The sequence below is a fragment of the Globicephala melas genome, chromosome 3, assembly GCF_963455315.2.
Source record: "Globicephala melas chromosome 3, mGloMel1.2, whole genome shotgun sequence".
Classification (NCBI taxonomy): domain Eukaryota; kingdom Metazoa; phylum Chordata; class Mammalia; order Artiodactyla; family Delphinidae; genus Globicephala; species Globicephala melas.
The window spans coordinates 16,416,457-16,437,509 of NC_083316.1; the positions used below are offsets into that span (position 1 = coordinate 16,416,457).

The following is a 21,053-nucleotide window of genomic DNA, read 5'->3' on the forward strand; positions in this document are numbered from 1 at the left end:
AACAACAGCCATTCCCAAAAGGTTACATATTGTATGTCGTATATTTCTATTTCTATAACATGTTTTAAATGGCAAAATTGTAGAGAAGAAGGAAGTTAATTTTTACTGCTTGTCAGAGGTTAAACAAAGTTGGGGAGTGAGGGAAATGAGGTGGTAGCAGGAGTAAAATTGGTGTGGTTACAAAAGGCAACATGAGGGATCATGTGGTGTTGCAAGTGTTCAGTAGCGGAACTGTGCTGGTGGGGATACAAGAAGCTACACAGACAACGTTTTTATAAAACGCGCGCACACACACACACACACACACACACACACACACACACATCAGTATGAGGAGAGCTTAGGAAATCTGAACGAAATTGATGAATTGTATCAATGTCAGTATCCTGGCTGTGACAATATGTTCTAGTTTTGCAAAATATTACCATTAAGAGGAAGTGGGCAGACAGAATTTTCAAGAGATATCTCTCTGTATTATTTCTTACAAGTGTATGTGGACCTACAATTATCCCTTTAATTTTAAAATAGGTATACTTAGTTGGAAAAAAACCCAAATAATCCTGATGAGTTTCCAGAACTTTGGCAATACTCTTAATGGATAAGCATCTTTGTTGTGTAATTGAGGTGGGAGCAGGTGGCATGAACAGAGTCTCTGCTTACTACCATGAATAATTCTTCATCATAAGTCTTATGCAAGTCTAGAAGAAATCTCTAAAGATCATCAAATTTGTCTCCATGCTTTTATCAGAATTTTAAGTGTAAAATATCAGATGTTAAGAATCAATTTCCACTCATTCCAAAACTAACAGATAAATCTTAGGGTCTTTTAAAGCTCTATTTCTGCTAATTATTTAAATACAGATGTTAATTAAATTCTATAATTTGGATGTTCAGATAAATACGTTATAAAGCATACATTAAATGATAAACTATCATTAAAAGTTACGGAAAAGGGGAGTAGAATATAGAGTTATTACATAGCGTATGTAAACACAATTATTTGCTGATGTGAAAATGCATGATAATACCTTCACTGCTACATTACTGTCCCAGGGGAATATTTTTCCCCTCTTGTTTAAGATCTAACACAATGGAAATCAATGAAGTCAATATGTTAAAATTGGTGACTATTTAGTTGGCTTTGATAGCAAGGCTGATATATGTATCTTTCACACATTTGTATAGCCCCAATATTTAGCACATGCAAAGTTTGCAAACCACCTATCATTTTCAAGGAACATTACAGCACAGACAATACATATTTTCCTTTATGTGAGGTTTCCTGAGGTCTTTCTGCTCAAGATGAGGGATTGAGAAAAAAACATTTTATTTCTTCTTCTTGAAGTCTCATTAAACTATAAGAAGTACTTAAAATATATAAATACTTTGCAAATTAAAGATGGTAAGTTTTGCTCCCAACACAAAAGACATTTTAGTAAGTTCCTCAAAGACAAATTATAAATGAAACGATGATGACTAATATTGAAAGACAAAGGAAATTATATCCTTAAACATGTGTGGAAGAGCCCTGCCATGCAGGATTTTGCCTTGTCCTGCATATTTCCTGAAAAGCTTAGAAGTAAAAAATGCTAAGTATAATGGAGGGTAGGGGTGAGATGGAGTTCTAAAACATAAAGGTAAATGGAAAAATTATAGAAAAGTACTTGACATCTCCAAGCAGAACACTCAACAGCCAGCCATTAACCTCTCTGAACAAAAGTGCTCATTCTTGGAAAAATTCAATGTAAGAAATTTTTAAGAAAAACTTAAGATGTCTGAGACAACGAACAAAAGGAGATAGTGATGAAATTAGCTCAAACTCTCATCATCTATCTCAAGGTCTTCTGTACAATGGTAGGGTTTTCTGTATCTTCATTCTAAAAGGTGGGAAGTAATTATAGCCTATCTATAGTTAACAAGAGTAGGAATAAACATGTCGGTATTTTACATATTTTAAATAAAAAGACAACCAAGGGAAGAACTATATTATTAATGATAGATGACATGGGAGAAACGGGAAAAGAGGTAGGAATATTAAAGTAGTAGATACTCATATATTGGTACTATAGCAGGAAATCAAGATAAAGTCTAGTCATGTTAAAATAAAAGAACTAAAATATTACAGATTGCTTTTTATCTGTAAGAAAAGCTGTGAGAGGGAATGGAAGGGAAAAAGAGGAATATCAATTTTGTGATAACTTTTTGTACTATTTGACTTTTTCCCTATGTACATGTATTGTACATCAGTACAAATAAAAATAAACATATTAAAATAATAAAGGTGTTAAGAAGACATATATGTAGAGAAAAAAATACGTGGTCTCATTTAATTCCTCTTTTTAAAAGAGGAATTATTCAAGACCATGAGATTAAGCACATATATGTTACATTAAGCATTCATTTATAGATGTCAATTTTTAAAACAAAGTAGCAATTTACAACACAATTAAAGATTCTTGTCACTTTATTCAAGGTATCCTCATGTATCGTTAGTAAAACGAACCTAAAGACCAGTAGTTCTGAAAGATAATTTAGGATCATTTTGGTAGCTTGAAAAATACTGATATCAGGGTTCTATTTTCAGATTTTCTGACTTAATTGATCGGATGTTCACCCTGGGCTTGAGGATTTTTAAAAACTTCCCATGTAATTCTAATATTCAAAGAAGGTTGAAAACTATGGGTATCTATCTTATGAATATTTGTCTTCTAGTAATATATACCAGATCAAAGCTTTGTTTTTAATATATTAACCCAAATGTAGGATTTTCTGTACCTTCATTCTTGTTATTTTAACATTTCTTACAGACACTAAGGAAAGTGCAGCTGCAAAGTACAGAATAGAAATAACTTCTATGCAAATTAACAGCTCTCCAGAGAGAGTCTTTAGTCCCTCAGAGCTGTACTGCACTGATGCTCCAGCCCCCCCAAACATAAATATTTACTTAGTGTTATTTGTGCCGATAATCAATATGTAATTAGATATTATTTTACCCTTCCTCATCTCAATGTTTATAAAAATAGTAATAAAACTAAAAACTCCCCATGGTCAATTTAATTCAATGGAACAATAATAACAGGGTTCAAAGAACAAGAGTAACAATGGCAATACCAGAAGAAGAAGAAAAAAAAAAAACCGGCATGGGACCATAACATAGGTCATATTTAAGAGGGAAATGTAACTTCAAGTAAAATATATATGTCTCTCTTATAGTATTTCCTTTCTGCTTAGTGTCCTCCTATTTTAACTAAAAGTAGTTTGTATTGCTTTGAACACAATAGATATATTTAATACTTCTTATAATTTTGATATAACAATAGAAAGAACCCATGCATGCAAAGCAGCTAATGAACTGAACAAGCAGTTACTGAGCATACAAGATGTTCTAGAACAAGTTTATGAATCATTACTTTTAGCTTGATACACACACACACACACACACACAGATATATAAATATACACATATACAAACATACATATACAAAGTTGGTGGACATTTCTTTTTTTTCAAAAAAGAAAGAGTGATCTATAATTATTCTGAGTCTCTTTATTTTCAAATAGAATGAATGACATTTAATATATCTTGGTGACACAATAGGTAAAATAAAATAAGTAAAGCAAAAGTCAAATATATTAAACTTTCCCACACAGTGTGCCAAATGTGTGTGTGCATGTGTGTATAAGTGTATCTTTTATGGAACCCCATCTTATTTTGCAAGAATTGATACCCCATTGTGAGACTTTGGTAGGAGACAGTTCTGCCTCAATTATGTAAACTTCAGGAGCCAGACTGCATTTGCCCCACTTGGGCAGCCAGACCACTGACACGTGACTTAGGCTGAGGCAAGCTCTTGTCTGGAGCTTTGAAAAGTGACCAAGTGACACAAAGACCAAGGGACAGGGCTTCCCTGGTGGCGCAGTGGTTGAGAGTCCACCTGCCGATGCAGGGGACGCGGGTTCGTGCCCCGGTCCGGGAAGATTCCATGCCGCAGAGCGGCTGGGCCCGTGAGCCATGGCCGCTGAGCCTGCGTGTCCGGAGCCTGTGCTCCGCAACGGGAGAGGCCACAACAGTGAGAGGCCCACGTACCGCAAAAAAAAAAAAAAAAAAAAAAAAAATTGCAAGTAGCTATTTAAATTTAAATTAGTAAAACAAACATTCAGAACCTTCACTACAATAGCCACATCTGAAATGTTGAACAGTCACATGTGGCTAGTAGCTATCATAATGGATAGTGCCGATATAAAACGGGACTATAACTGCAGAAAGTTCTGTTGGACAGCTCTGGTCTAAACACATTATGATAATTCAGCTTTCCCCATGGTTAAATCAGAAATCCAGACTTAAGTTATTCAGTACAGGTTGACTGCTGTTAATTCAGTATGTGCTTGAACGGTAGTCCAATAAGGCTCAAAGAAATTATGCCTTCTCCATAAAATGAATTTATCTTATTATATATATGTGTGTATATTTATTTATTTATTTATTTATTTATTTGTTAACTAATGTAGATTTTTTTCAACAATAAGACTCTGATTCATAGAGAAGTAGTACCTAGAAATGGGAGGCTTTAAAAGACAGAACCTAAAATGTGGATTTGAAAAATATTTGGGCACTTAAACTCACTCTCTATCTAGTTGCAAGCAAGGAAATCCTTTCTATAACAGAGCATAGAAATTGATTGAACTGTTGCCTGCCAATTTTGGGACTTGGGCTTCACATACTTTCTGAGTGTGCAGCTGTAGGAATTGGCTAGAATCCTAATCACATCGTTTGTATCTCTGATTCTGCCTTTGCCTGGAGTCTGTTCTACTCTTCAGGTATGCAAGTTAGTAAATCAATTCCCATATTAAACTAGTTTCAGATAGTTTCCTTCAACAGCCAGCAGGATATTACTAACCAACACAGACATGTCAATCACTAAGGCAGTTGAGAACAGTTCAGGATGAGTAGCATACAGAGGAATACCTAAATTTTTAGATGCTATGGATTAGTAATGGCTAGAGGGCAACAATGAGAAGTTCTGAAGAAGATGAATAGTTTTATTACATGTACGTAAAGACTCCGTGGAGTTATGTTAATTTACAGCCTCCTTCTCTATCACTACTGGATCCTCTTGAATATGGGCCAGCCTCCTGTAAATAATAAGGTTCGTCAGAGAAAATAACTTCCTGAGTAAAAAATTAGCTGTGGAAATACAATTCTCATTTTTTAAATATTTTATTGTTACCAGTTTTTTAAAGCCACTTTATTGATGTATGATTAAACACAAAGACTATACATATTTGTACATGCATACTCCTTGAAGAGTTTGAAAAGTATACATCCATGAAACCATCACCACAGCCTATGCCATAAACATATCCATCACCTCTAAAAGGTTCCTCCTGCCCTCTTTTTTATTGTTATTATTATTATTTGTGATAAGAACACAGCATAAATTCTACCCCCTTAGCAATCTTTCAAGTATACAATACAGTGTTATTTTATTCTCACTCATGCTTCAGATTTCATTGATCACTTGCTCCTCCTTGAGATTTTTCTCCTTATTTATCGACCCTGATTCCATTTCTGTTCCATTGTTTCTGTCCTCTTGAATTTTATTTGCAAACTTTAGACCTAGTTTTCTCTTTTCCCTTATAACATTTTGTTCCACAGAATTCCATTCTGAGCCAGAAGTCCATGTATGTTTCCCTAAATTTTGATTCAGGGCTTCAATCACAACTTAAACCCCAGTATTTCCTATTTCTACCCTTTAGCCTGCATCCTTCCTCCAGCGTTCTGCATCTCTCCACACCTGCCCACCTGCATGCCCAGAAGCACCTCGGACATAGACTATCCAAACCTACAGCTCCATCACTGTCACTCCCAGACGTGATCCCAGACGTGATTCTCCCCCTTTACTCTTTAGCCACCGCCCCCCAATTTAAGGAGGAGCCTGCCCAACCCTTCAAACAGCCCTGCATCCCCATTTCTCACTCTCCACAGATGCAAAATCTTGTCAATTCTACATCTTAAAATAAAAAGTTTTAATCTATTTACTCTCTCCAATTATTCTGCAATTACCAAATACAAGTCTAGATTTGTGCAATGGTAAAGCATCCTCTCTGCCTTCAAACTTGTTCTGTATATCTCACGTCACTTCACACTTGAAAATCCTTTAATTCATTCCCAAACACTTGGAGATAAACTATATTCTCCTTTGAATCTCCAACCAGCACTGGCCCTCGGTGGCCTGTCATGCTGTCTAGCTTCATCCCCACTTCCACTTCTCTACATGTGATCTGTGCTCCAACTGCTGTACTTGTATATCCTTAATTTCTACTTATATACTTTTTTTTTTTTTTTCGGTACGCGGGCCTCTCCCTGTTATGGCCTCTCCCGTTGCGGAGCACAGGCTCCGGACGCGCAGGCTCAGCGGCCATGGCTCACGGGTCCAGCCGCTCCGCGGCATGTGGGATCTTCCCGGACCGGGGCATGAACCCGTGTCCCCCGCATCGGCAGGCGGACTCTCAACCACTGCGCCACCAGGGAAGCCCTACTTACATACTTTTGATATGTCATTCCTAAAATTCCAGTGCAGGTCTCTCTTAACCAATATACTTTACCTGTCCCATTTTCTATTGATGGCAAAATATTAGTTCAAATTCTTCCTCTTCTGAGGAGCCTTTCCTAAATGGAGCTAAGTCAAGCATATTACTCCACCCCTTGCACCATCATCCCCTATGTTTAGCACCTCTACTGCACCACTAGCACTGTGATGCTATCATTAGTTCTTGAAATCACCTCTTCTTGCCTTCATTTCATTAATTATTGAGATTGTATTTTTCATTAGTATAATCTCCACATTTAGCACAGTGTATGGCATGCTGTTAGTTTTTTTAACGGTTGAATTTACGTTGAAGCAATAACTTTCAAAGTGAAATAGGATTCTTGCAATCATCTCATTCATTCACTTCTTTAATGTGCATAATAAAACTTTGTTCTGAAAGTTTGGATTTACCCAGGTCAGAAAATTATATAGTAGAAAAATCAAGGCTACCTGTCCAATGTTCCTTCCGCTACTTCTTGCTACTTATATATGTGTTGCAAGTATGTGTCAAGTGTTGCCCTATGTCGATAATACATTATATGGTCCATAAATATAGTATCCCTTAAATCATTATGGAAAAGTAAATAAGCAAACTATGCTTCATTACCCCCTTTTATATGCTATATTAGCTCCTTTACAGAAACCTACTTTTGATTTTCCTGAAATTCTTTTTCCCTGCAATTCTGTTGCTCATATAGAAGAGCGATTGCTTAGCAACAAATATATTGATGCCACATCCTTTTCTTCTTAAAGTCAACAGTGTCTTCACATTTCTCTAAATATGAAGCCCACAGTTCTTTATTCCAGAGACCCTGTAACATCTATGTCCTATTGTGTCTAGCCTCATCTCTCTCTTCTCTACTGTTCATTCCCTAAATTGGAGTTAACCGGTCTTTCTTTGCCCCTCAAATACACAAACTCCTTCCCATTTCAGGGTCTTTATATGTGTTACTCCTTTATAATGGACACTCCCCCATTCTCAAACGTCATACACAAGCATAGCATCAATTTGGTGTGATTAGCTCCTATTCATTTCTCGATCCTGGTCTCTTCTTCCTCAGAGAGTTCTTCCCTCACCCCCAATCTAGGTTTAACACTACACACAAATACAACATACTTTCATAATCCTCATCACAGTTTATAGTTGAATATTTATTTGTATTAATGTTGGCTTAATGTCAATGTCTCCCAGGATACCTGCTTCATTCACCACTATATGCACAATGCCTTGTAGAGTGACGAGAACTGAGGAGGTATTCAATAAATTTTAAATGAATGAATATGACCTAGTCTTCAACCTTTGTCAAAATAAACTCAGCTGACAAATATCATATAATATTGCTTATATGAGGAGTCTACAAAAAGGGTACAAATGAACTTATCTACAATACAGAGTTACAGATGTAGAAAACAAACTTATGGTTACCAAGGGGCAAGTGGGGGGGAGGGATTAATTGGGAGATTTGGATTGACATATACACACTGCTATATATAAAATAGATAACTAATAAGAACCTACTGTATAGCACAGGGAACTCTACTCAATACTCCATAATGGCCTATGTGGGAAAAGAATCTAAAATAACTGATTCACTTTGCTGTACACCTGAAACTAACACAATACTGTAAATCAACTATACTCCAATAAAAATTTGAAAAAATAAATAAATAAACTGAAATCACGCTATGGTTCCAAACAAAGCAAACCAAAGAGAAGACTATATTAAGTTAGTATATTTTAATTTTTTTATATTTTATATTATTTTATTTTTTAGCATAGAATAGGATTTCACACCATATACCATTCTAATGTCTATAAATATAGTGACAAATAAACCATATATAGGGATCTCCCTGGTGGTCCAGTGGTTAAGAATCCACTTTCCAATGCAGGGGACATGGGTTCAATCCCTGGTCGGGGAACTAAGATCTCACACACAGCAGGGCAACTAAGCCTGCGTGCCGTAACTATTTAGCCTGCACACTTTAGAGTCTGTGCACTACAACTAGAGAGAAGCTTGTGTGCCACAACAAAGAGCCTGCATGCTGCAACGAAAGATCCCACATGCCACAATTAAGATCTGACGCAGACAAATAAATAATAAAAAATAAAAGCAGAGATGGTTAAAACATTTATATATATATATATATGTATATGAAAAATAATCCTACAGGAAAGAAATTCATTATATTTCACTCTCTGTGATTCTTGTAACAAATGCCTGGTATTTTCTTTATGAAATTCAAAAAGAGTAAAAAGTAGATGTATTTGAAGACTGTCTAGGCTCAACTTCAAACTAAATGCTTTTGTTATGTGAGGTCTGGTGCAATTAAATGTTCAAATATTCATTGGATAAAAATCAATAAAATAATGAAACATTTCCTGAGAATAATCTAATACCTATGTTGAAACTCTTCATTTCCTTAGGGCCAATACATGTTGAAATAAATCAGTCCGCAATTAGTTATGAAGTGCAATATGATTTTTTGGAATGCACATTTCTACTCTTTCACATTTTGGGAGTATTTGGATTTTCATTTCTACATCTGCATGAAAATAGTGAATCATGGTAAAAGAATATTATTATTTATATATAGAAGAAATATTAAAAAGATTACCTAATCTAAAGATTGTTTTTATGCAAAGAAAAACCTGAGGTAACATATGACAATAAAAATGGCAGACAAAGCTAATAAAGACGTCTCTTACTATAAACAATTATAAATTTAAAGTACAATACAACTGAGATAGAAACAGTGAAAGGTAATTCACTGGGGAAAGGAAGGAAGAGAAGATTTTTACCAGGAAAGTCATTTGCAACTGGCAGATAGTCAGATGCCTTTGGGGGAAATTAAACTGGATACAGGCTATGAGCATGAAGATTTGGTTTTACATCTCCTAAAGATTAGAAACTATGACTTTCAGTCCCTCAAGGTATACAATTAGAAAGGAGATACCTGAACAAAGCAAGACTACTTGAAAACAAACTCCATGAAATGAAAATTAGACTATCTACCCACTAGCTTAAAAAAATAGCAAGGAAGCTTGTGGTCTGTTAAGAGCTCTTGGTAGAAAAAAGTTTCCTGTGAAAATTAAAACCCAAACTTGCAGCCCAGAAGAAAGGTATACAAGATTTATTTTTGTATTGCTAGTGTTCTTTTGTTGCTGTTTTCATTAAAGGTATGGATAAGAATCAATAGTTAAAAATTAAAAATTAATATATATTTAACTGAATCACTTTGCTGTAAACCTGAAAATAATACAATGTTGTAAATCAACTAACAAAAAGAAAAAAATATTAAATAAAAATAAAATTTATTCAGATTTATGAAGCCAATATGTTGTCAGGAAACAAAAAAATAAGTGACTCTCTATGGATATTCCTCAAGATATATTTTAGAGAAATCCCATCAAAATCCTCATTCCCACTTATCACACACTATTGAAGACAAGTGAATATAAAATTTTAAAAGGCATACCAGGATCAAATCTCCATGACTGTGGATAGACAAAAGAAACATGCAAATTAATCAAGCATGAAAAGAGTAATAAAATTTGAACAAGATTTTGAAATAGGTGGCTTGCAATAATTAAAGTCATAAGAGAAGAAATAGGGTCAAAATGAAAGGAGAGGTCACGTATAAAAAGGAGAAAAGGAACTAAAAATTTAAAAATATATTAAATTTATATTAAAGGTAATATTCGTGTTTAAGTCAAAGAATATACTAACTATTCAACTTAGTTGAAGAGAGGATTAGAATTCTAGAAATGAATCTGAGAGAAATTATATCAAATAGAAGTTTCAGAATGAAACAATAAATAAGGAAGAAGAAAATTCAAAAAAATAATAGATGGGATGTTATATTTCTCTAAAGTATAAAAATCCTAATAATTATACAAAAAATACTGATTTCAGTCTGTTATGGATTGAATTTTGTACCAACAAAATTCACATGTTGAAATTCTAACCCCAGTACCTTATTTGGAGATAGGATCTTTATAGAGGACTGATGTCTTAATGAAAAAAGGAAATTTGGACACAGATACCCATATAGTGAGAACACCATGTGAACATGAAAACAGCAATGTACAAGCCAAGGAGAGAGGATTGGAAAAGATCCTTCCCTCAGAAACTACAGAAGCAACCAACCTTGCCGACATCTTGATTTGACGCCCAGCCTCCAGAACTGAGACAATAAATTTCTGTTGTTTAACCACTCAGCTTATAGTATTTTGCTATGGAAGCTCTGGCTAATTAATACATAGACCAATAAAAATAGAAAGTCCCCTCTCCCCATAAAAAAAAGTCTTCAGTACCTAAGCACATTAGTAAGTCTACAGACAACAAAAGACATAGAGATAATCCTGAAATCAACCTAAGAGAAATGGATGAAATTTAAAATGGAATTTCAGCAGATTTCTCATTATCAAACATAGGATCCAATATAAAATATATCTTCAATAAAATGATAATGAAAAAGCTCAACCTAGAATCCTATACACAAGAAACAATGCTTCAAATAAAGAAAGAAAGGAAGCTTTTACTGCTTTCAGGCTAAATAGAAAAATAAATAAATAAGTAAAGGCCATATATAGGCAATAAGTAAATCAAACCAAGAGAAAGAACAGTGGTAGACACAGTAACAAACAAAGATACTGGTAAACTTGGGTAAATCTAAGCAAGACAATGTTTAAATGACTTTAATAATAATAATAAAAATCTGGAAATTACTTTTAAAAAATGAGAAAAGAAGATGTTAGACAAATATAATATGAAAAAGGAGAAAGTGATTATTGTTTAAACACCCTAAGATATGCGTATTGTTTAGGCTAACTGTAATGGTATCAAATTTAAGCTTTCCAAAGTACCTGTTAAAAAGAAATCAGGTCATATTTCGGTAAGAAGTAAACTGAACCCAAGAAGTTTGATATAGAAGCAATGGCGAGTAAAAAAGTTTTTAAATATGTTAAACATATAAATAAGTATATACTTTATACACTAATACTAACAACAATAACAAGAAGAATGAGTGATTGGGTGGCTTAAAAACAGTTTGGCTAGTAGGCATGTAAAAAGTAGAAAACACAATAATGTAATCAAAATGTGGTCATTCTATGTCATTGTATAGGAGACTGATAGAGACATTAAGTTTTGACGTGAAGTCAAGAATGCACAAAAAAATTAAAAGCAAGCACAAATATCAAAAACATACAACATAAAACATTCAAACAGGCAGAGAAAAATTCCAAGACATGTTATTATAGTAGAATAAAAGTAGAAAAAAACAAAACAACAAACAGAAAACATAGTGCTTATAAAATACAAAATAAATTGGTAGTAATAAGTCCAAGCATATTAGAAATCAAAATAAACAATGGAATAAAATCATTGCTTAGAAAAATAAATCATCAGATTGCATTAAAAAACTTAAGTTTAAAAGTCATTCGTATGTGTATTATAAATGACACATGTAAGGGCTTCCCTGATGGCGCAGTGGGTGGGGGTCCGCCTGCTGATGCAGGGGACGCGGGTTTGTGCCCCGGTCCGGGAAGATCCCACATGCCACGGAGCGGCTGCGCCCGTGGGCCACGGCCGCTGAGCCTGCGCGTCTGGAGCCTGTGCTCCGCAGTGTGAGAGGCCACAGCAGTGAGAGGCCCACATACCACAGGAAAAAAAAAAAAAAAAAAAAAGAAAAAAAAATGACACATGTAAAATGTCATTATAGTGAATGTAATAGTATGGACAATATACTCAAAAGCATTTTGATCAAGAAAAACGTGTTCTATGGGTGTCAATGTCAGATCAAAGCTGGCACTACTGCCACTTTGCACTGGATAATTCTTGGTGGGGGCTGTCCTGTGTGTTACAGAATGTGTAGCAGCATCCCTGGCCTCTACTAACTAAATGCCAGTAGCACCACATCCCTGCTTGTCACAGCCAAAAATCAGGTCCACATTACAACTTTCAGGGACCCTTGGCCCTTTTGCTTTTGTGGGCCTTTTTTTTTTTTCAATTAAAATGATAAATTCTATTGCAGTTGCATTTATATAAAGACTAACATAGACAGCTATATTCATTTTCATATTTTATTCTGATTTGAAAATACATTATGACATTTTCCTGAACCCTTTAAGGAGCCGTAACCGTAGTGATTATGCAAATGAAATGAACAGACAATTTATCAGGGGCGAAAAGTGCGTCCAGACATTGCCAAACACCCCCAGGGGTTAAAGTCACCTCTGGCTTAGCACCATTGATAACACTCAAGCCCACATACACACACAGACACAGGTGGGTGCATTTGCATAGTGATAAAAAGTTCATGAGGTGAATAAATGCCTACATTGTGCCCACAATAGGTATTGCTTTGTATTGATGATGTTTAAAATTTTTCTGGTGTAGCATTGAGAAACACTATATATAATGAGTGTTAATGTTATTAATTTTAACATTTTTAAACAGTTCAGATAGAATGTCACTCTTCTCTCAAAGCAAAATTAAACAGTGAAATCTGATTTCCTAAAAAAAAAAAGAAAAACAGGTTCTATATCACTAGAAATTAAACGAAGTATATGCAAAATCAAATTTCTCTTTTATGCACTCAATTTCTTTTAGGACTGGATCTAAAGAGTTAAATTTCCATGAAGACTATTGAGAAATGTCTATATCCATAATGGAACTGTATGCCATGAACTAATTTCACATGACATCATGTCATCACATTGTCACTTGTGTAAAATTCAAATGTCATGTTTTGATACAGGACATTTTCCATTTCAAACAAGTTATGGTAAAAATATTCATAAAATTATTGTCTTTACAATATCAGATGACAATTGGGACCTTTTCTTGCTGTGTGTTTAATTTTTAATTCAGAGTTCATGATGACATTAAAGCTATCTTTTCTTTTTCTGAAAAGCCTGAGCCTTCCCATTCCTTCATACATGATTTATTCTCTCTTCAACCTCAAAATCACTTATTTAATTTGAAGCTACAGTACTTCATATTAAAAGAGATTTGAAGGTGCTCTTTTAAAGAAAGAAAAAAATATAAACTAATGGCAATAATAGTGATGATGAGAGGGGAATTTCATGCACTATATACTAGAAACTGACTTTCATTAAAGAACCAGATATCTTACAATTTGTTCTTTGGCACTGTCATAACTAATCCCCCTTCCCATGAAGAGATCACTTAACTGTTTCGAGCATCATTGCCTTCTATTACTTGAGGAATTTGGCAAGATGTTTTCTTAGTTCCTTTATACTGCTAGAATTCCTTTCTTACCCTCTATATGCTTGTTGTTGTTGTTTTAATAAAGCAAATTGGGAATAATTGCCTAGTCTACACTTAGCTACTCACACATGTAGGACATGGGTAAAGAGGGGAGTGCGAGGTAGAATTTTAGTAACTAAATTCTTCATAGATGTAAGCAATATCTTCTCCATGTTACAGTTTATATCTAGAAAAAATTCTAACAGTTATAAGAACATACACCATAAATGAAGGAAAGTGAAGATGGAGACTATAATTCATTTGTTTATCCTGAAAACAATCTAAGTTCTTATTAACTTTTATTGTCAAATATATTTTTAATGTCAATATAGCCCAAACACTAATGTAACACTGTTAATAGATTAGATACCTTAGCCTAAAACATGCTACTAAGTAGGAACACAGTTTTTGGTGACTTACCTCTGGTTTATGATTTTTTTATTCTATTCTCTTTAATTACTAAATAATGCAATGTGGATAATATCCACTTAAAGATATACTGAAGTACACATAGAGTTTCCTTTATTTCTCATACAAGAATTCTTGGTTAAAGAAGTCATCTACAATGTTTTTAAAATGAAAATAATATGTATTTATGGAGAAGAACACCTAGCTAATCACAAGCAATTATCACTTGAAATATATGAAGCTCATTTCCAGCACTTGTGTGTTAAAAGACATTATTTCCAACGTATGTCCTTAGTTAAATTCTAATAGTTACACATATTTAAATATTCCTAGCATGTTCCAGTAAGAGTCAATATATTTTGCAGTTACAACCTGCACACTAGGATATATTCTACTGGTAAATATGAAACATATATGCAATACAGCCAATAACTAGTGTCCAAAAATAAGAAATCATGTGTATTTTAAATTATAATTTCTGATCTCTAAAGTAAGCAATTCCACTTTTACACCATCTTTTTTATTCATTAAGTAATATTTTCTAGTATATGTAATAAACTGTAGATACTAAGACCTGAAGAATGCATTTTTAATCTACTGTCACTAATTCTGAACACCAAAATCCTCAAATTTCAGAGGAATTCAAAACAAATAAAAATATAATTTCAGTCAAAGGAATGCTAAGAATGATCAAATTAAAATAATACATTTCTATAAAGAAAAATTATAAACAAAGTCAAAAGGCAAACAGCAACTGTGAAAAAATTATTGGTAATATCACTGGCAAAGGATTATTTCATCTATTATGTAAATATCAACAAGTATAAGTTAAAAAGACTAACAAAAGGGCCTGAAGCATCAGTTAATAAAAAAGGAATATTCATATCGTTTCAACTATGAAAAGGTGATCAATTTTACTCATAATAAGAGAAATGTAAATTGAAAGTACACAGAGATGCAATTTTTCACCTATAATATTTGTAAAATTCCAAGTTTTACAATCCCATCTGTTGGCACTGCTGTAGAGGAATATTTATTCTCATACATCAAAGAGGTGCAAAATACACCACCACCTATGGAGGAGGATCTGGTAACATCTACCAGAATTAAAGATTTATTTATTTTTAAATGAGAATCCCACTCTGGAAATCTCTCCCACAGATACACTTATATGTACGCTAAATGATGTGTGTAAAAGGATATTCATTACACTACTGCGTGTAATGTGACAAAACAACAATAAAAACAAAAACACCAAGTTAATAAACAGAGATTAACAACAGAGAGTTTATAAACAGAGATTTTTGTCTCAATAATTTCATGTAATTATCACAACCAGTAACATGACTACAAAAGGCTATAGTTTATGGAGCCCTTTCCAGTGAATTACCACATTTGATCATTTCAATAGGCACTGAGGTAGATTCTGTGCAAATGAAGATGAAGTAGTCCCAGAACCTACTTTCAAAGCATTCATAGACTACTAGGTGAGATAGATATCTTAAAGAGGGGTTCCAAATATTTTCTGTAAATGTTCATTAGTAAATATTTTAGACTTTGTGGACCTTAATTTCTCTTGCCACTACCTAATTCTACCATTGTAGATTGAAAACAGCCATATACAATACGTAAATGTAAGTCTGGCTGTATTCCAACAAAACATTATTTACAGAAACTGAATTTGGATTTCATTTCATTTCCATGTATCACAAAATATTATTGCTTAAATTTTTTCAATAGTTATTTTTTTTTAGTATGCAAGCAATACCAGCACATGCAACTAGATGAATTTGCACACAGGCTGTGGTTTAACTAACCCATAATCTAAACTATAAACCAAACTTTATAACAGACTTGAATTAGTAACAGAAGTGTCAAACAGTATTTCTCAGCGTTATATGTAAGGAAACAGAAATTCAGGGAATTAAGACTTGCTAGTTGTAATACAGACAATAAGCAGAGAAGCCTTAATTCAAATTCAGCTCTTTACTCACTAATCATTACTATCTCATGAAGGCAATGAGTCTACTCTAATGCTAGGTGTGATACATGGCCTGCACTTTAGGATGTGTGTGATATTTTATACAAAATTATGTTCTTATAATGGAATTCATTCAGCTCTGTTCAATTTTGAAAATAAAAACAGATTAAATGGTCTATATTAGTTTTTACATAATTTTTGGAAAAGAGAGAACATTTTTGTTGTAAAGCTATAATGACATTACCATAATTTTTTCCAAGAAGAAAGGACTTACTTGCAAACAAAAGTCCTTTCTTTCCAAAAAGAAAGGACTTACTTACTACTTATAACTTCCTTACTCTAATCTTTCAAGTATTTAAAAAGATTTTTAATAAGTCCATGAGGTTAAATCCGTGAGATACATTCATACACTAGTTTTGATATTTGATTTCTCATGACCTTTACAGTCTGAAAGAAAATTATGGATTGTCAATTATATTTATCTGTATATATGTATAATTATATATATATATACTTTAATGGTGAGATGGTGTATGTATTATACATGTATATATAGTTATACTATGTAATATTAAAATTACCATATGTTCATGGCCTTAGCCTCATGAAAAAAAAAAAATCTCTTAGCAGTGAATAATGCATATTGACCAATGTCAACAAAATAAATTCCCTCATAATAAACCCAATCACTAAGAAAAGTCAAAGAAAATTATTATAAACAACATAAAAGAAATTGGTAAGTATCAAAACAGTTTGGCTTGAGCTCTTATCAAAAGTTTCAGATGTTGTTTTATAATGTGAAATATAACTATAGATACACAAAATTACTATCCAGAGCTCAAGGATGACTGGAAACAAACTTATATAATGCATGTAAAAAGTATATTATTTTAATAACAAATATTGCATTGGATTATTGTATGATTATTATTTTGTATTGTATGATTATTATTTTGTATTACATGATTATTATTTTGTTTCTGTTGACAAAATTCCTGCTGGAATTTCAATGACAGAAGGGAGCAAAGGAGATACTTTTCAGCTCTTTGGAGGTACTCCCCTCTCATGCTTATAGTAACTGTAATGATTCTATCTTCTATTCACGAACACTTTGAAAATATATGGCTCTCGTTCATTATGAATGTATTCATAAGTGTGAAATATAAATTCTCTTCTCTAAAACAAATAATGGAACAGGAGGTTATTATAAGTACATGTGGATTGTTGAACTTTGCAGGGTTTTTTGAACTGTCACAGTTGTGTATGTACGTATATATGTATGGATGGGTATATGTATGTACATGTGTTTGTACGTATGTAGGCGGTTATGGAGAGGGCAATGAAGCCACACAATCAAGTTAGAATTGCTCATAAAGGCAGATGAATATTGAGGAGAAAGATTATGAATGAGTGAGGGGCCCCAGGTCAGATAGGGAATAGGAGAGCCACACCTTTGGGTGTGAGCCTTTAAATTTGTCTGTTAATACAACAGAATGGATACCGATTTCTGCAGAACCTCCACAAAGGAACAGATTCACAGCCCTCACCACCTCCTCATGGCTAACAAGCTCTCAACCATATGCTCATTGGCACCCAAGCCCAGAAAGACTGTTTGCAACTAATCTACTGATTGAGGTTTCATTTTTCACTCAAACTAGGTGACCCACCAAAAAATGAGAAGCTATCTGATCTTTCCCTAACATTTTCTAGCAAATTTTGTTTCCATTTTTTAGTTAAAGTGACAATAAATATGCATAAATTTTTTTTAATAATACATATTTTTTCCTTTTGGTACTCTACAAAGGAAACATTTTTCTGTTCCTTTTTTTCTCCCTCCTTCTCAAGGATTGAGAGGATTATAGAAAAAGGATTTTGAAGTTCATAACAAAAATAACTTTATAGTAATTCAATATATTATGTTTTTACTTTAGTACATTTGTCTACATTTACTTCATGGGACAGTCTGTAGGAAAAAGGCACAGGATGAATATGAGGGTTTTTCCTTCTTGTTTTAATATGCACATAAGAAAATGATAGAATTGTTCCAGATCTTTTTTGTGTTTCACATTCTGACTCCATAGCTCCTGCCTTGTATGGAAGATATAGCTGCAACCCAGTCCCTGTTGGAAGAGGGGCAGAACAGATGGCTTGTGCTCCTGTACTGCCTACACATTAGGGAAGTGCTGTGGCTTGGATGGAGTACTTTTTTTTTTTTTTTTTTTTTTTTTTTAGTACTAACAGTGTTAAAGTGAAAATAAATAGTCAAGCAGGGAGGCAGAAGTCACTGAGCCTGCAGTCATAAAGATTCTACTGCTGTGACTGCTGCTTCTCCCATAGGTACTGAACAAACCTAAGTGTGGCTGCTTCCAACAGTCAGTAATCTATCAGAAGGTCTCTCTACTTCCACTCTATTCTTTACCCTGGAGCCTTGACACGTGTTTAAACTGTCCCTTATTACTGAGCGCACAATTTCCTAAAGGGTTTGACAAGCCATTAAATTATCTTGTCTGCATTTCTGAGAGAAAGGGAAGTTGGTCTGAAGTTACTGATCATTTTGTCAACTTCATTCTTTTGGAATTTTAACAAAACTTGTACACCCAGTTTATATTTAATCTATATTTAAATATATCGATATTTGTATGGAAATTAATTTGGGGGATTGGAAAAATATCCATGTGTTTTTAAAGGCTGACTTAAATTCAAATACTGTCTCTATAACAATTAGCAGAAATATATTAGATGTCATGTATAGTGTCTTCTTTTTAGTCTCATGTGCAATAGCAATAGATTTAAAAAATTGTAAGTATCAACATACCAATAAATGACACGGTGAATTCTAATATATCTTCATGGCAATAAAGACAAAATTACTGAATTGTGTGTTTAATTAAGTGTCTCCATTTTACATGAGAGAACAGAAAGAGTAATATGCTGGTAAAGAACATTCAGTCTAGTGTATATGGACCGATGTTTAGGAGATGTGACATGATTGGTGAATTTTTTATAATTTATTTTTTATAATTATTTTTTATAATTATTATTTTTTATAATTATTATTTTAAAATGTTTAGAATAAGAAATAGCATTCTATAACATAATTCACTTAAAGTTCCATGTCTCTTCAAATCCACTGCAACTCCACCCTCATCCCACTTCCCAATTTCCCAGGAGAGGATAAAACAAACCAATAAAGAAAAACTTACTTTTCCAACATATTGTGGATCTGGTCCCATATGTTCTTCTAAAACAAAGAACTGATTCCAAACCCATCCTCTTTTGGGACGGTGGTGGACTTCGGTTTCACCTTCGATGTGTTTGGTTTGGTTTCTGGTCCCCTTGATGGAGCTGTGTTGAGCAGTTCCATAACACCTCTGCACAAAACAGAGACACACGAGGACTGGACAGATGCAAGATGTGCTCGTAATTTTCATTGTAAGATAACTTTCCAGTTCACAGTTTTCTTCCTTTTCCTTGTCAGCTACAAATGCTTAGTGAGCATTCGAGAGAGAAGCCAAAGCATCTTTTGGAAGGACAGTCCAAATTAAATTGTTTAGTGTGTCCATGATTTAACTGTCCAGCAGAGAAAGGTCAGACTACATTTACATCCTGAAACACTTGGAGAATCAAAGCTGTAGTTGTGTGATCCGAAGTCTTCACAATTGGTGAACAGGGGCAACCATTTTCTACCTAATCAAAAGAGAGAAAAGTATATACATTACAAAACATGGCAGTTTTAAGTATTTGCTCTAAATGCAAATTATACTGTTTTGTGGAGTGATGATGATAGGAAAAGAACACATGCAAGTTCTTTTGGAAATAAACACAAGCATATATACACATAGCCAGGCATAAGCCTGCATGCTGCATTTTTACAGGGACATACATATTTGTATTTTTAATTCTCAATTATATATGTATATATAATTGAATATATATATATAAATATATATTATATAAATATATATCATTTCAAAGAATATATCCATAGAAACAATGAAAATGAAGCCCTAGGGAGTGTTAAAATGCTCAAAAATTGACCATGAGTATGTGCCCAGACCTGAGTTAGTATGATCTCTTACACTACCTGATCTATTAGGGACTTCACTCTAAGTGCAAATTTTTTATTTGTTTTTGTGTTTATTTTGCTTTTGTTAGATGTGATACAACTTACTGCACATTCTGTACATCGATTTTCTACTACATATGACTCATACAATTTCAACAAAATACTCCCTAGGGTTGAAAAGTTTTCACAAACCATCACAGCAATCAAGTATGTACTGAAATTGTTTAGTAAGTAAAATAGAAGAAAGAAGATGCCTGAAAAACACGTACGTCACTGAAAGTTACTCCACGCTTGGGGATAAGATTGGCACAATTGAACATGAGTAATATTAACAACTGAATCATAGGTTGCATGGGTTTTAGTAGGCCTGCAGATGATGCTCTAGGACGTGGTCTTTACCTCCAGGCAAGACAGTGATTCAAGCTTGGGAATGACACTACACAAAATTCTAGCAGCTATGCCAAGAGAGGTATAAGGAAGAAAAGGATGGTGGCAAAAAGAACAGAGGGGAAAATATTTTGATTTTCAAATAAGGAATGCTGAGGACTTGGACTTAGGTTTTAGTACAACTGGACAATAAAGTAAAACTTGAGAAACATTTCTGGAAGACAAAAGACAGGGTTTGGGAGAGAAAAGCTTGACTAAGATTATTAGCTTATTGAAAACACATAAAACTGTGTAGCATGTTTTGTTGTATTTTTATATATGCATGTTTCAACATGTGTTTATAA

The 21,053-nt window shown here is 33.7% G+C and overlaps 1 protein-coding gene across 5 annotated transcripts in view; it reads right to left on the minus strand.

The window, feature by feature from the left end:
• Window positions 1-21,053, minus strand: part of CDH18 (cadherin 18) — a 1,040,565-nt gene that overhangs the window by 334,508 nt on the left and 685,004 nt on the right. For all 5 annotated transcript variants that reach the window (XM_060295678.1, XM_060295679.1, XM_060295677.1 and 2 more), the window contains one exon: window positions 19,460-19,943. In XM_060295678.1, the coding sequence (XP_060151661.1) occupies window positions 19,460-19,687 (228 nt within the window). In that variant the 5' untranslated portion in view covers window positions 19,688-19,943. The remainder of the gene's footprint in view (window positions 1-19,459; window positions 19,944-21,053) is intronic.